The sequence below is a fragment of the Macaca nemestrina genome, chromosome 6 (assembly GCF_043159975.1).
Source record: "Macaca nemestrina isolate mMacNem1 chromosome 6, mMacNem.hap1, whole genome shotgun sequence".
Lineage (NCBI taxonomy): Eukaryota > Metazoa > Chordata > Mammalia > Primates > Cercopithecidae > Macaca > Macaca nemestrina.
Window position 1 is genome coordinate 67,357,233 of NC_092130.1, and position 16,099 is coordinate 67,373,331.

The window sequence follows — 16,099 nt, forward strand, 5'->3', positions numbered from 1 at the left end:
GTCTGAAGAAAATATACCACAATGTCTCGTGGGTGGTAAACACACAGGTGTTAGTTATTCTGTGTTTTTCTACAGGTTTGAAATTTTTCAAAATAATTTTTAATGAAAGGAAAGACTAGAGGTGTAAGTAAACCCCACGCCCTGTGTCCCAGCTTTACAAGGAAGGATTTCATTCCTGAAACCTCCCAAGTAACTGGAAGAGAAGCGCTGCTGTCTGCCAGCGCCACGCTGTCTAAACATGCCGAGGCTGTGAGCACATCTCCACCCTCAGCCCTGTCTGTGGAATGCTTTGCAAACAGTGCCAGTACTTGAGTTTGCTCTAATTTTGTCATTCATTCGCCTTTGGAACATTAGATGCCTGTCCCTCCACATCAGTGTTGACGATCTGTGAAGGTGAGCTCGTGAGCTCTGCTTGGGGGTTTTGTGCGAGGCGTGCCTGCCGCTGAGCCGGTTGCAGGCAGACAGGCCTTCGCTGAGATGCCGAGAGTCCTTTGGATGGTCCTGCGATGCACAGCCCAGCTCCTCAGTGCCCTCTGCTGTGGGCGCGGTTTGCTGTCTTTGCATTTCCCTTGAGCTGCCTCGTTTCACTGTGGAATAGTCCGTGAAATGTTGCAGCTGCAGGATGTTGCTGCTTCTCCCCCTCATCCTTTTTAAAATATAGCTTGAGAAAACGTAATGCTGATGATCAGTAGTCATTTTTATCCTTCTCCCTGCCTTCCCTGCTCCCACCTTGCTGCAAGCTGCTAGCATCTCTCCCTGGAATTGTTGCTGTAGCTCCTGAGGTGCACCCCTGCCTCTGCCCTGGCCTACCTGCATCTCTCCTCACCCTAGAGGCCAGAAGGGATCCTGTTATAATAAGGCAGATCACATCCCTCCCTGTTAAAACCCCCAATGGCCTCCATCCTAATCCTAGAGAAAAAGACACAGCCCTTATAAAACGCTATATCACCTGGCACCTGGCCCCTCCCACGCACTCCATCTCTGACCACGTCTCCTCCTTTCTCTCCCCTGCCTGACTGTGCTTCAGCCACCATCTCGTTCTGCTGGCTGCACTCCCCACCTAGAGCCTTTGCATTTACTGTGTCCTGCAAACATCCACGCAGCTCCCTCTCGCGCCTCCCTTAGGTCCACCCTAATGTCACTGGATCACGCAGGCCTTCCCTGCAGCTCAATCACAAATAATAACCCATGCTCACTCTGCACTCCCCACACCTCTTCCCTGCTTCATTTTTCACCCTTTCATGGACTGTGTATTTCACTTCCCGGCCTCCTCTATTAGAATATGAGTTCCTTGAGGGCAGGGATTTTTCCAGGACCCCATAGTTGGCACTCCAATATTTCTTGAACAGATGAATGATAGCTTCTGTGTTTATTGAGTGCTTACTATGCACTGGGCACTGTTCTAAACACTTCTAATATTTTTTAACTTTGAAGTTCAGGGGTACATATGCAGGGTTGTTACACAAGTAAACTCATGTCATGGAGGTTTGTTGTATAGATTATTTTATCACCCAGGTATTAAGCCTAGTACACATTAGTTATTTTTTCCAGTCCTCTCCTTCCTCCTATTCTGTACCCTCAAGTAGGCCCATTGTTTGTTGTTCCCTTCTATGTGTTCATGTGTTCTCATCATTTAGCTCCCACTTATAAGTAAGAACATGTGTATTTGGTTTTCCGTTTCCACATTAGTTTGCTAAGGATAATGGCCTCCAGCTTCATTCATGTTTCTGCAAATGACATGACCTCATTCTTTTTTTATGGCTACATAGTATTCATAGTATATATGTGCCACATTTTCTTTATCCAGCCTACCACTGATGGGCATTTAGGTTGATTCCATGTCTTTGCTATTACAAACACTTCTAAGTTTACCTCATTTATTCCTTACCCTGACTTTATGAAGCATATACTATGATTACCTTCATTTTAGAGATGAGAAGACAGGGAATATTCCAAGTATATAAGACACGTGGGTCTCACATAAAGATAGCACGTAAATCAGAACCAATGGGAGATGGATCTATATGGAGAGATCTATACCTAGATATAAAGAGAGAGATCAAGATCGATCTCTTGATATAGATATCTAGTAAATCACAAACAGTGATTTATTTTAAGGAATTGGCCCATTTGATAATGGAGCTGGCAAATCTGAAGTCTGCAGCTCCGGCTAGAGACCCAGGGAAGAGTTGATGTTGCAGTCTTGAGTCTGAAAGCTGTCTGGAGTCTGAAAGCTATCTGGAGGAAGAATTTCTTCCCTCTTTGGGGGATCTTTCTTTTCCCTTAAGGCCTCTCTGATTAGATGAGGTTCCCTCACCTCATGGAAACAGTCACCCTGCAGTGTCTTGATTTTAATGGTAATCACATGTAACAAACACCTGCACAGCAATGCCTAACCTAGTGGTTGACCAAGCAACTGTGCACAGAGCCCAGCCCAGCTGACACGGAAACTTACCGGGCACAGCCTCTGAAGAGGTGGTGTTGAATGGTCAGGCTGATCTTGCTCGCCTTATCTCCAAGGGACTTCCCACCCGTCCTGATGGGACAGAGGGAGTGAGACACAGCCCCAAAGGGTTTCTGTTGCTCAGGGGTTTCCCATCCTAGAAGGGGTTCTCTGACTTGAAGACTACCCCGAGCCCTAGGGTAGCCTGTTCCTTCTGTGAACAGCAAGGCTCCAGCCACCATCTCTCTTCAGCTTTTCTCTCCCCGGAAGCCTTGTTTTCGTAGCAATGTGCCATGTACAAGAATGGGCCTGCCCTCACTCACGTCTAGGCTGTGGGGACTACACCTGCTGAGTTGGGGTCCTGGCTGTTACCCTTTTGCAGTGTGAGACGAGGAGTGCAGACCTGGATTTGTGGCATCTGGCAGCCTGTGGAGATCACTCCTGGCCCCTGGCATAGCTTCTAACTACAGGATTCTGGGGACAAGGACAGGGCTGTGGGATGAGGCTGCGCCCAAGTCTAGTTGCACCTCTTTCCAGCCGCATGATTCGGCTGACCACTAATGTCTGTGAGCTTCACTTTCCAAATCTGTAGCAACAGGCATGACAACACAGCCTGGCCTGTTTTGATGCGAGGTCAGTAGGCCTCTGCTTGTTCCTCTGCCATCTTCAGACCAGTTCCATGAGGGACAAGTCAAGCCTAGGGAGGCCCAGTGCAAGTGCAGAGAAACTGCTGTTGGTGCACACTGGCCTCAGAGTCCTCGACCGAGTGGAGTGGGCCTTATTCAGAGGCACGGGAGCAGCCTGCCCACTGCTGGAAAAGGCCAGAGCCCACTTGAGAGCCGTGGCCTCCATTTTCCAGTGGCATTCCCCGTTTCACGATGGTTTGGTCCCCTAGAAACGTTCCTGGGCCACCACAGGCCTGGGGTTCAACTGGGGGCTCCCTGCCCGGTCACAATTCATCTTGGGCTGCCAAGGGCCCTTGGGCCAGCTGGAGTCCCTATAGTGGACACTATTCTCAGACTATGCTGTGGAGGCCTAGGGGTACCCCACTCCCAAAGTGATTATTGCTGTGTTGTGCACCCCTGTGTTTTTCATGGTACATGTTGCAAACAACAGAAGTAATCACCGCAAAACAGCCCCCTTCGGTGCTGTTCCGCAGGGACAGCTGCTACAGCCTGGGATACCTGCACGCACGTGTGAGGGTGTGACATGCATCTGTGGATCACACCATAGGTGTTTTGTGCTTCAACTTCTGTTGCCTTAAATACCCCTTTTTAAAGTTCTGACCACATGAATATCTTTTTTATTACATATATATTATCTTTTAACCTATTTCCTCAAAATATCACCACCATTGTCAATATCACTATAATTTCACATATTACAATGATCGCTGTAATGTCCACATGATTGCCCTCCTTTTGATAGGTGTGATAATTCACTAAACTGTATTTTAGATTACATTCCTTTGTATGTGTATCTTTTTGCTTCTGTGGAATTAATTCCTTAGAAATTCATTTCTAGAGTCCACAGTGTTGTGTCAAAGAGTGTAAACATTTGTTATTCTTCATACTTAATTCTCTCCTAAAAGTTATTTTCCTATGCTGTGATGCATACTTATTTTTGGATTACCATGTAAATAACAGTGGGGAGAGGGAATTTGGAGAAGAGTGAGGAGAAAAGATCTATTTGCCATAACTTGGAATACCACAGGGTGGTGGATCTTTTTTTTTTCTTCTTCCTCAGCACAACCAGCTCCACAGCCAGTAGTTGCGACACTGAGTTCACTAAAGAAGACGAGCAGAGGCTGAAGGATTATATCCAGCAGCTCAAGAATGACAGGGCTGCGGTCAAGCTGACCATGCTGGAGCTGGAAAGCATCCACATTGATCCTCTTAGCTATGACGTCAAGCCCCGGGGAGACAGCCAGAGGCTGGACCTGGAAAACGCAGTGCTGATGCAGGAACTCATGGCCATGAAGGTATGTGGTAGGTGGGTCCCGTGCACGAGGCTGCCACCAGGAGGAAATCTAATCGACCTCTGAAAGCAGGTCCAGCAGATGAGGAGGAATCAACCCCTCCTGTTGAGTCACCTCTGCCCAGAGAAGAGCCAGATCCTTGTTTGTAGACAGAGCTGGTTTCACTATGTCTGGGGATCACTTGGGCTGGGTGTTTCTGGACAGGGGAGTTGAATTCTAAGGGATTTCTCAGGGTGTCCCAGCCCAACTTTGGAGCCCTTCATCTAAGAGAAGCCAGGTCAGACCTCTGCAGGGTGGAGCCTCTGTCCATCTAAATTGACCCCTAATCTCAAGAATGCTTGGAAGTATGTCTTGGGTTGCTGATGCTGGTGTTAACTCCCGGCAGGGGGAGAACAGGGTGAGTCCAGTTGTAGAGTTTGGCCGAGAGCCCTGATTTCCTGACATCCTGTACCTTTGGTGCAATGTTGAGCCTGCTCAGACCATAGTGCCCTCCAGTGAAGGTGTACAGTGCTGTTGAGGTCAGTGTTTCAGTGGATCTGAAACACTGGGCCTTTCAGCTGCTGGTGGAGATGTCTTCCTGCTGGCGTTTCTACAGTAGGGAGCTTTCTTGGAAAGCTGGTGTCCCCTACTGGGAAGTGGCTAAACTGCCATCCCTACAGCAGGATACCACTTTGCCTGTTTCTGGTGTAGAGTGCCAGGCATCAGCCCTTCACCTGGTACCTGCTTTCAGAAGGCAGCTCTGGTATAAGTAAGAGCATATCTGATATTTGTCCTTGGTTCTGCGACAGAGTTTCAGAAACCCTTGGAATTTCTTGCTGTGCTAGGGGCGTCTTTGTGATGCTGATGAGGTGACTTATGGTGAGCCCTAGACAGCTTCAGAATGTGGGCTGGTCATCAGAAGGACCAGGTGTGTGATGGAGGATTGGGACTTTCAGCCACCTGACCTCCGGGGAGGGGAAGAGAGCCAGAGATTGAGTTCCATCCTGTGGCCAGTGATTTCATCAGTCATACCTGTGTAATGGAGCCTTAATAAAAACTCTGGACCTGAAGCTCAGAGAAGCTTCCTGGATGGTGAACACACTGATGTGCCAGGAGGGCGACACACCCTGATTCAGTGGGGAGAGGGCCCAGAAAATCTGCATTTGGGACTCTCAGCCTTTGCCTTGCTTGTACCCTCTTATAATAGAACAATAATCATAAGGATAGTGCTTTCCTTCATTCCGCAAGATGTTTTAGCAAATTACTGACCCTCAGAGGGGTTGTGGGTTCCCCCGAATTTGTAGACAAGGCAGTCAGAAGTATAAGTGGTCGGGGACCCATCCTGCTGGAGACTTGGGGCAGCATCTGAAGGGAGGGCAGCCTGTGGAAGACTCTGCCCTTGACCTGTGAGGTCTGCACGAACTCCATGTAGTTAGCGTCAGGACTGTACTGCGGCGCACACAGGTGGAGTGGGAACAGAAGAACAGCCTGCTGGGAGCGTGGTTCCATGTCACTGCACCCTGCGTCTCAGACCACAGCACAAGTGGGAACTTGCCTGGGGCTGCTCCTGCAGATCTAGGGTCAGCACACGACTCTGCTGCCGGCCCTAACTTGCTTTCCACATGCCACTCTCCTTCGAGCAAAGGCCTGAATTTGCGCGGCCTCAGATTCTGCCATGCCCGTGGCTCCCAGAAGTGAAGATGGGAGGGGGTTGTTCTCTGGCAGAAGCCAGGTCATGGTCAGGAACTGGAGTCTAGCAAGCCAGAGCGGGTCGTGGCAGTGCTGACTTAATGGCTCCGTTTGGGATCAGTACTGTCCGCAGCAGGGTGAAAAACAACCCCCTGGTCACACTGTCTCTGTAAAGTGGAGGGGAGCTGGCGGCAGCAGCCATCCTGACGCCCTCAGGGGTGACTCACTCAGCACAGCCCTGTCCTTGGGAGCTTCTTGAGCTAGAATTTGGGTGAAGTTTGGGAAGACACTAGGCAGTGGTAACAGATGCAGGAATCTCACCTCCCACCCCCACCCCTGTGATTTCCAAACTGGCTGATCTTCATCCAGCCACCCAGCTCCCATCCCAGCCTCTCTCTGGAGAATCCTCACGCTGCTTTGGCTGATTCCACCTCTCGTTGCCTATGAGCCGGCCTTGGGTCCATCATCCAACCGGGAGCCCTCTTTGCAGACTCTTGCACGCTGTGGCACAAGCCCTGAGGCCCCCCTTCCATCATTTATTCCAAACATTGTGTTTCTTTTGGCCAAACACTAAGGATTTCCTTTTTAAAATTGGCCAATATGTAGGGTGATAAATTTACTGGTATTCTAGCCAAGAAAGACATTTTTGTTGGAATAAAAGTTCTAATACTCCCTTTGCCACTTGAAAATAAAATGTGTACTGATCTTAGAAATTTTCTAAAAAAGTAGAAAAGCTGGGAGGAGAACAATCCATAATATTATGATCCAGGGCAGCCATTACTAGCATTCTGGCTTGGTTCCCTGTGACTTTCTTGAAGGCCAAACATCAGAGTTGTCTCCTTTTCCTCTGAGTCTCTCGCAGTCTGCTTGGGGATGTGTGCTTACCCATACCAAATCCATTATCCAGCAGGTTATGTTGGATTTTCACCATTTTCTAGGATCCAATTGCTGAGAAATTCAAGTTTCTGTTTTTGTCATACCTTTTGTTTCTAGATGATCTGCTTGGCTCCTTTTCAAGTCCATTCTTCTTTTTGTTGTTGTTTGTTTGTTTGCTGTTTTGAAACAGGGTCTCACTGTGTTGCCCAGGCTGGAGTGCAGTGATGCAGTCATGGCTCATTATAGCCTCGCCCTGGGGCTGGAAGTGATCCTTCTGCCTCAGCCTCCCGAGTAGCTGGGACTACAGGAATGCACTGCCCTACCCAGCTGATTTTTTAAGTTTTTTTTTTTTTTTTTTGTGGAAATGGGGTCTCACTCTGTTGCCCCGGCCAGTCTCAAACTCCTGGCTCAAGTCATCCACGCACCTCAGCCTCCCAAAGTGCTGGGATTACAGGTGTGAGGCACCAGGCCTGGCCTTCTCTTCCTTTTTGAACGTATTATCCCTTCATTATGACTCCTATATCTCTTTGTTTTAAATCTTTGTTTTCTAGTTTTCCACATTGTTATTTCCGCTTCTTGTAAATGCTGACTCTTACTTTTTGCATCTGCGCTGATTCGTCCTCATTTCCTCAGTGGTGGGGGCAGGGGAGAGAATGCAAGCACCAGCTCATCCTCCGTGGAAACGTCTTCTGTGGGGCCCTGTGGATCCTGGGTTGCAGATGTCCCTACAGAGTGGTTCTGTGTTTAGATCTGTTGGGACTCATCAGTTTCTGAGGTTTGGGACTGGTTTTTGTTAGGTTCTTGACTCAGGATTCCTATACCACACCTACACATGACACGAGCTTGAGGTTTAATTCCTCGAAAGAGATTTTCTTTTCCCACCCAGAGCCTGAGAGATGACAAGTTTACTTGCCACATCTCCAGAAAGGAAGTTTTCTAGTGTCTTATTCTGGGCAGCCTATTGAGAATCCTGCGCCCGTAGGGGTCTGAGCTGTGGCTCTCTGCCTCAGAGGCCACGCCCTGGCCTTGGGTAACACTAAGCCCCCAGGTGGAGGGCCCGAGGACAGTCTGGCGCCTTGCTGGCCAGTGTGTGCCCTCCTTGCCGTTCCCTGTGGCAGAGTTCCCGCTTCATTTCTGGCACCCATGGGTTTCTCTTTCCTTCTTTCAAGCATGCACTTGTATGTTTGTTCTGGAAGCAACCATCGCGTGAGCTCAGTATGCAGTGTTGCCGGAACCTTCAGAATCCTGCTTCCAATGGCAAAAGATCCGAAGGTTCTGGGCGTGGCATACCTTTCATTCTGGCATTTCTGTCTGATATTTAGGGGAAAGAAGGTTGGTGTGTTCTGAGTAGTTTACTGAGCACATTGACTAACGTCCCTCTTGAGGGGTGCCCTCTAGCTATTTCCCCACACTGGAGAGTGAAAACATCTACCCACCAGTCCAACTTACCCAGGAGAGTGCACCAGACCTGGGACTAATTACCTCAGAAGGGTCACTTCAGGGGTGGCCAGAATCTGAACTAACCTCAGGTGAGTTCGTCTCAAGGTGGGCTGGGAAGGCTGTACCTGGTGGCCGTGGGCTGGTGGAGTCACCCTCCAGCAGAAGTGTGGGGACAAGAATCATGCATGGGCTCACCTTGAAAGGGAGGGAGGCGGTATAGCCCTGAGCCAGACAGCTCAGCTGCAGTCTCTGGCTCCACAGCTTACCCAGTAGCCATGGGTAGGGGGATTTCCCTCTGTGTGCCTCAGTTTCCCATCTGTCAATGGAGATAGTCGCAATACCTACCCCAGCTTGGGAAGATGAAATGAGCCATGTCATGTGAACACTTAGCACAGTGCCACATGCTCAGTAAAGGCTAGTGGCTGCCATTGTTATTGGCTCCTGGTCCCAGGATGGCACGGTCCTATTTTGGATTCACTTCTTACTCTCCACTCATCACTCTCATTTGAGTTCTTAGGATACTTTTAGAAGTTGTCTGATGAGCAGTCACCTGTGAAGGATGCTGTTTCTGTTGATTTCATTTGGGCCCTGAGAAGTAGGCAAGAGCCAGAGGTTGATGCTGCTGCAGGCATTTGCCGCCTGCCTGGCCCAGCTGCAGGGCAACGAAGGTGCCGTGGGAGTGGTTAAATACGTGGTTGGTGCTGTGGAAACCAAAATGGGAATTGGAAGGGACTTGGCCAGAAGAAGTCTTCCATGGATAGGTGACTTTACAGCCTCTGGCAGGTGCAGCCCAGTCTCTGCAGACCAGAGAATGGGTTTCCATTGAGGCCCATGTGCCTGTGTGGGGGCTCTATTTGTTAGAAAGGTTTTTCCTATATTGAACAACAATCTACTTGCCTGTAACTTCTACCCTTTTGTCTCAGGTCTAGTCCATAGACTGACAAAGTGCATGATCTTATCCACACGTCATTCCTTCAGAAGTGTGGTGACAGGTGCCATGTCTCCTCCCACTCATCTTACTGCCAACTTCAAAGTGATAACTGTACCGCGGGCCTGTGGGTCATAGCCGGGGACCCCCACCCACCCACTTGGCAGCAGCCAGCCCTGCTCTCAGATCGTAGGTGCCTCATGTGCTCTGTGCTCCTTGCTCTGTAGGAGGAGATGGCCGAGCTGAAGGCCCAGCTCTATCTACTGGAGAAAGAGAAGAAGGCCCTGGAGCTGAAGCTGAGCACGCGGGAGGCCCAGGAGCAGGCCTACCTGGTGCACATTGAGCACCTGAAGTCCGAGGTGGAGGAGCAGAAGGAGCAGCGGATGCGGTCCCTCAGCTCCACTAGCAGCGGTGGCAAAGACAAACCCAGCAAGGTAGGGCCGGAGTGGCTTGGGGACACCCTTAGGCTCAGGCCTCCCTGACTGCCCAGTGACCACTGGCCACACCTCACCACCCTGCTGCCTCAGTTCTTGTATTTGCATAGGAACTGCAGGCCATTCGTAGGTATCTAAGAAGGTGACATTTTGAGTGTAACGAAACCAATCTACATTTTAGAAATACCAAATCTCACTTTATATAGTAGTTGAAACCTTTTCACATATCACAGTCACATCAGAGAGGTGATCTCTGCAGCTGTCCACTGATACTGGTCTCACCTCCTTCATCTAATCCTCTGTCACACGGCAGCCCTCATTTGTTAGTTTATCGGTACAATAGTGCCCCCTTTATCCACAGGGGATGCGATCCAAAATCCCCCATGGATGCCTGAAACCACAGATAATACTGAACCCTTATATATTCTGCGTTTTCCCCTATATATACATACCTGTGATGAAGTTTAATTTATAAATTAGGCACAGTACGAGATTAATAACAACTAATAAAATATTAACAGAACAATTAGAACAATATGTCAGCATCATTACTGTTGCACTTTGGGGCTATTATTACATGACATAAGGGTTACTTGAACACAAGCAGTGTGACACTGACAGTCGATCTGATAACCGAGACAGCTACTAAATGACAGAAGGGTGGGGAGTGTCTGCACTGTGGCTATGCTGGACTAAGGAATGATTTGCAGCTCAGGTGGGATGGCGCAGGACAGTGCAGTTTCATCACGCTGCTCAGAATGGTGCACAATTTAAAACTTATTGTTTATTTCTAGAATTTCCCATTGAATATTTTCAGACCATAGTTGACCTTGAGTAACTGAAACCTCAGAAAGCAAAACTGCAGTGAAGGGGGAGCTGCAGTACTTCTGTTCCAATGGTTGCATTTATTGTCGCCCTTAAGCCTTACAGGTCTGAGGAAAGAAGGTTATCCCCATTTACATGAGAGAAATCAGGCTCACAGAAGTCAGGAGTCTCACAGCTGAGAAATGGCAGAATTGGGACTTAGCCCAGATGCACTAACGGGCTCTCTTCCTCCCACTGCATTTCCTCCTTGACTCCTTCCTGCTGGCATTGCTGCCGTCACAGGGTGGTAAGCAGGAAGCAGCCTGCGGGCAGAGGAGGAGGAAGGAAGCCTTGGGTTACGAAGTCTACATCATCTGAAAGTGGGCTGTCTGGTGATAGAATTTTGCAAACTCACTCTCTTATCAGCCCCCAGGTGTTTTTTTCTGGAATCCAAGTTCATTCCATTATCCTGTATTTCAGAATTTTCCAAATACTGCATTGGAAAAAAAATAACTGTGGACTCTAAAGAATTATATCCCTTGTCCAAGGGTCCTCTATATTCTGTGCATCATATTTTTCTATTCCTAATAAATGCAAGCTTCTCTTGACCCCCATTTGTTTCAGACCCAGGACTCGCAGACATATGCCAACTTGCTAGTCTAATAAGCGGCTTCTCATAGCACAAGTGCAGGATTGTCTCCAGGAGAGCCATGTACCTGGGAAAGAAGGAACAGTGCTGATGTCATGTGACAGTGAATTGTCACTCCCTATGTAGTTGAGAACTCTGAAGTATGATTCACAAATGACCACAGCTACACCTTTCCCCACCTCCCACTTGCTGAGGAGCCAAGGCAGGACACAGCTGTGGCACCCGGCCAGGCCAGCCCTCCCAAGACCCTGGCTGCTTTTTATTTATCCATTCAGTTGATAAATGCGATTTGGCACTCACAGCGTGCCAGGACCAAGGCAGGGTGCTAGAGGCAGCTCTGTGGTAGACAGGCAAAGTCTGTCCTCCAGGAATTAACATTCTTAGGGGGAGACTGGTGGGCAAACAGATGATCACAGAGCAATGAGAGAATGTCCCCAGTGCAAGGATCAGTTATTGGCATCATGGGAGGACACAAGCCAGACACAAATGTCCACTTTGGAGATTCAGGACAGGTTTTCTGGAAGGAACGAACTTCGGAGCTGAGCCCCAGTGGATAGTGGGAGGTAGCCTGTTGAAGAGGGGCAGGTGGAGCGTCAGGGGAGAGAAGAGGTGCCCCCAGGCTGATGGGACAGCATGTGCAACGGCCCGGAGGGGGAGTGGAGTTGATGCACTGGCTGGCGTTATCTTGAGGACCGTGCGGAATCGTGGAAGGGTCCTCAGCAAGGGGTGATGTGATACAGTTTGGGCTTTAGAGAAGTCACTATGCCAAGTGCACTATGACGCCGTCTGGCCAAGGCTGGGGGAGGTGAGTCACTGTGCAGCCACGCAGTGCTGTATTTGGGTTCACATGGAAGTGTCTGGGGCTCGGGAAGATGAGGTTTTCTGTTCCATACAAACACCTTCAAAATCTCTCTCTCTTTTTTTTTTTTTTTTTTTGCCTTTTGAATTTGCTAGCAGTCAGTTAGGGACACAGCCGAAGAGACAGAACATTAGTGTTTGTGTGTGTTCTTAGGGTGTGGTGGAAATGGAGTTACCAGGTTCTTGCCAGAAGGCCCATGAACTGAGCATTTTCCCCTAGTTCCTCATATTTATTTTGACTGGGTGAAACACTGTTATGTGGAGTGGCTTCAAAGTAAGGAAATTTGGCCGGACGCAGCTCATGCCTATAATCCCAGTACTTTGGGAGCCCGAGGCGGGTGGATCACTTGAGGTCAGGAGTTCAAGCCCAGCATGACCAACATGGGGAAACCCCATCTCTACTAAAAATACAAAAATTAGCTGCGCATGGTGGTGGGCACCTGTAATCCCAGCTACTTGGGAGACTGAGGCACAAGAACTGCCTTGAACCTGGGAGGCGGAGGTTGTAGTGACCCAAGATTGCGCCACTGCACCGCAGCCTGGCTCAAAAAAGAAAGAAAGAAAGAAAATTTCTCTGATGGCAAAGGCCAGATGATTTTTTTTTTAACACTACAGTAAGAACCTTTATAAGAGTACGTTGTGTTTTTCAGGTAATGAAGTAAGAGTGAGCTGATTATCTTGCCTTTCAAATACTAGATCCATTTACTGTTTGAATAAAATCTCCCATCTGGGCTACTCCTCTGGGCTCACCTGTTGCTGGATGAGGCGAGCGTCTCGAGGAGGGGTCAGCACTTTTCTGTGGAGGGTCGCACAGTAAATGTTGTAGGCTTGTGGGTCGCTTGGGTGCGGCTGCAGCCACTCAGCTTTGCTAGTGTCCAATGCTAGCGCAAAAGCAGAGGCAACAGGGAGACCAGTGGCCATGGCTGTGTTCTAGTAACACTTTATTTAATTATTTATTTATTTATTTTTATTTTATTTTATTTTTATTTTTTTTGAGGTGGAGTCTCACTCTTGTTGCCCAGGCTGGAGTGCAATGGTGCGATCTTGGCTCACTACAGCCTCCACCTCCCAGGTTCAAGTGATTCTCCTGCCTCAGCCTCCCAAGTATCTGGGACTACAGGTGTGCGCCACCATGCCTGGGTAATTTTGTATTTTTAGTAGAGATGGGGTTTCACCATGTTGATCAGGCTGGTCTCAAACTCCAGACCTCAAGTGATCCACCTGCCTCAGCCTCCCAAAGTGCTGGGATTACAGGCGTGAGCCACCGTGCCTGGCCTCTAGGAACGCTGTATGTATGGATGCTGACATTTGAATTTCATGTAATTTCTACCTGTCACAAAATACTCTTCTTTTGACTTTTTTATATGAGTTTAAAAACAGGAAAATCGTTCTTATCCTGTGGGTCATCAGAAGCAGCTGGTGGGCCACATTTGGGTCTCGAACATTCTTTCTTGCTCTACCGGGTGGGTGCTTATGCTTCTTTAAAAAGCTTCCCTCCAGCTAGGACAGCTGGATTCCAAATCTTATCCAAGCTGTATTAGGTTTCTGAAATTCTTGTCTGTGTGCACCAGATACTGCCAAGTATATTCAGAGAGAGGCACCATGGATGAGACAGAGCAGTCCCTGTCTTGAAGGAGTCTCATGAAATGTTAACATCAAATGGGAATGGATATACAAAAAGTGAGGATATTGTGGGAATATCAACATATTCCAAGGGTGGACAGGGGACTTGGGACTCTGAGCACAGGTAGGTAGACAGGAGGTGGAAGGCGGCCCAGGCAGAAGGCATGGCAGAGGGAAGAGCACTCAGGTGTTGGCAGTGCCACTGCCAAGGAACTGCCTGGGGAGACCATGTGCCTGGACTTCCAGCACTGAATCCGTGCCTCTCTGTAGCTCACATCTTATAACATTTCCTGTTTACGGCCAGGTGTGGTGTGATCCAGCACTTTGGGAGGCTGAGGTGGCTGGATCACCTGAGGTTGGGAGTTCGAGACCAGCCTGACCAACATGGAGAAACCCCGTCTCTACTAAAAATACAAAATTAGCCGGGCGTGATGGCGTGTGCCTTTAATCCCAGCTACTTGGGAGGCTGAGGCGGGAGAATTGCTTGAACCCGGGAGGCAGAAGTTGCAGTAAGCTGAGATCGCGCCATTGCACTCCAGCCTGGGCAACAAGAGCAAAACTCCATCTCACATTTAAAAAAAAAAAAAAAATTCTGTTTACATTCCATCTCCTGCAACAGATCGCAAGCTGTTTATTCTCAGGCCTGTAGCTCGGCAGCTCCTCGTGTCCGTTGAGAGATCATCCGATGAATGCCTTCCCCCGGCCACGTTACTATATAGTGAGGCTGCTGCCCTCTGTGTGCATGGACCGTAGAGCACTCAGGCACGGTCACTGTTTGAATGGTCTTAGCTCTAGGATTTGGAGCTCTGGCTCTTGAGTTTCCTCATCTGCAGGGTGGGAGGGTTTGCTTTAGATGATGTCAAGGTCCCTGTCTAATGCTCATCCATGGGGTGGGGTGCACTTCTGTTTTCCTCCTCCTCTGCTGAGTTTTCTTGATGATTACACTGAACCCAGTAAAGCTCCTAAATCTAAAGGAGATTGCTTTTCTCCCAGGGAGACGTGGGATGGGGCACCAGGGATATTCCCGGCTATTTCTCACTTGTCTTATATGATTACGAGAGGCTTTACCTAGTGGTCAAGAGATTGATCTGGGGCCACACAGCTTGGGTTTGAATCCTGGTTCCCCCATTTCCCAGCTGGTGACTGGGCAGCATAACTCCCCTGTGCCTTCATTTCCTCCTTGGTAAAATGGAGATAATGATAGTTCCTGCCTCAGAGAGTATTTGTGATGATTAAATGATTGACTGCATATGGCGTGCTTAGACCAGTGCCTGGCATCGGTGTGCGCTCAGAGCATGCTGGGTGTCATCCCCACTGTGCTGGCCAGCCTGCAAAAGGAACCAGCGGTCTGGGAGCAGAGGGGGCTGTTTGGCTTGCTGCCACGTTTTCCCCTTTAGCGTGATCTGAGGGTGCCACCCGGCACCCACCCTGCTGCCATCACTGCACAAGCCACCTACCGCGCTCTGCCGCAGGTTTCCAGGGTGCTGCCAGCTTGGATTCCAGTCTGACAGGAATGTGCTTGCTGTCCAGCTTGGATTCGGGTCTAACCGGAATGTGTTTGCTGTTGTCAGGAGTGTGCCGATGCTGCCTCCCCAGCTCTGTCCCTAGCTGAACTCAGGACGACATGCAGCGAGAGTGAGCTGGCTGCGGAATTCACCAACGCTATCCGTCGGTAAGCACCCTTTCCCCACCCCAACCGGTGTTTATCCTTGGCATGGAGGCTTGTTCTGAGTTCTCTTGGCAGCTCCTGAAAGGAGAAGGTGCTGATGTGTTCCGCTTTACCCATGTCTTGGAAGCCAGAAATGGCGAAGGCCTGTTGGTGCCCGGCCTTTCAAAACACTGAGAAGAGAGAGCACTTAAGAGACAGCACTTAGGCAGTCATCGCTGTGAATAAGAAAATGCCTCTCCCTTTCCTGTTCTGCTATATTGTTGCATTGGCTGGAAACTTCGGGACAGTGTTCACTAGTGAAGTGAAAACAGGCACTCTTACCTTGTTTCCAGCTTCGGCAGGAGTCCTCTCCTTCAGCACTGGAAGCAGGAAAAAGCCTCGCCTATTTCTTTAGTTCTGGGAAGTTTTCCTCTATGATTTCAGTGTTTCTTTCCCCTCACCGCCCCGCAGTTCTTTATCTCCTTCTGCAAGGAGAAACAGATGCTGATTCATCCAGCTCTGTCTTCCGCATCTTCACTTTTCATACCTACTTTCCGTCACTCCTTTGGCTCCGGGTTCTAGAGCAGCATTGTCCAGTAGAAATGTAATGTGAACCACATATGTAATTTTAAATTTCCCAGTAGCCACATTAAAAAGGAACAAAGACAGCTGCAATTCACTTTAGTAACGTTTTATTTAACACAGTATGTCTAAATTATTTTAACGTATAGTCAGTATTTTCTAAAACTA

At 48.9% G+C, this 16,099-nt stretch overlaps 1 protein-coding gene across 6 annotated transcripts in view; it reads left to right on the forward strand.

Moving 5' to 3' along the window:
- LOC105499974 (MCC regulator of WNT signaling pathway) overlaps window positions 1-16,099 on the forward strand; it is a 480,351-nt gene that overhangs the window by 439,660 nt on the left and 24,592 nt on the right. For all 6 annotated transcript variants that reach the window (XM_011772875.2, XM_011772876.3, XM_024787157.2 and 3 more), the window contains 3 exons: window positions 4,190-4,424; window positions 9,561-9,767; window positions 15,273-15,373. In XM_011772875.2, the coding sequence (XP_011771177.1) occupies window positions 4,190-4,424; window positions 9,561-9,767; window positions 15,273-15,373 (543 nt within the window). The remainder of the gene's footprint in view (window positions 1-4,189; window positions 4,425-9,560; window positions 9,768-15,272; window positions 15,374-16,099) is intronic.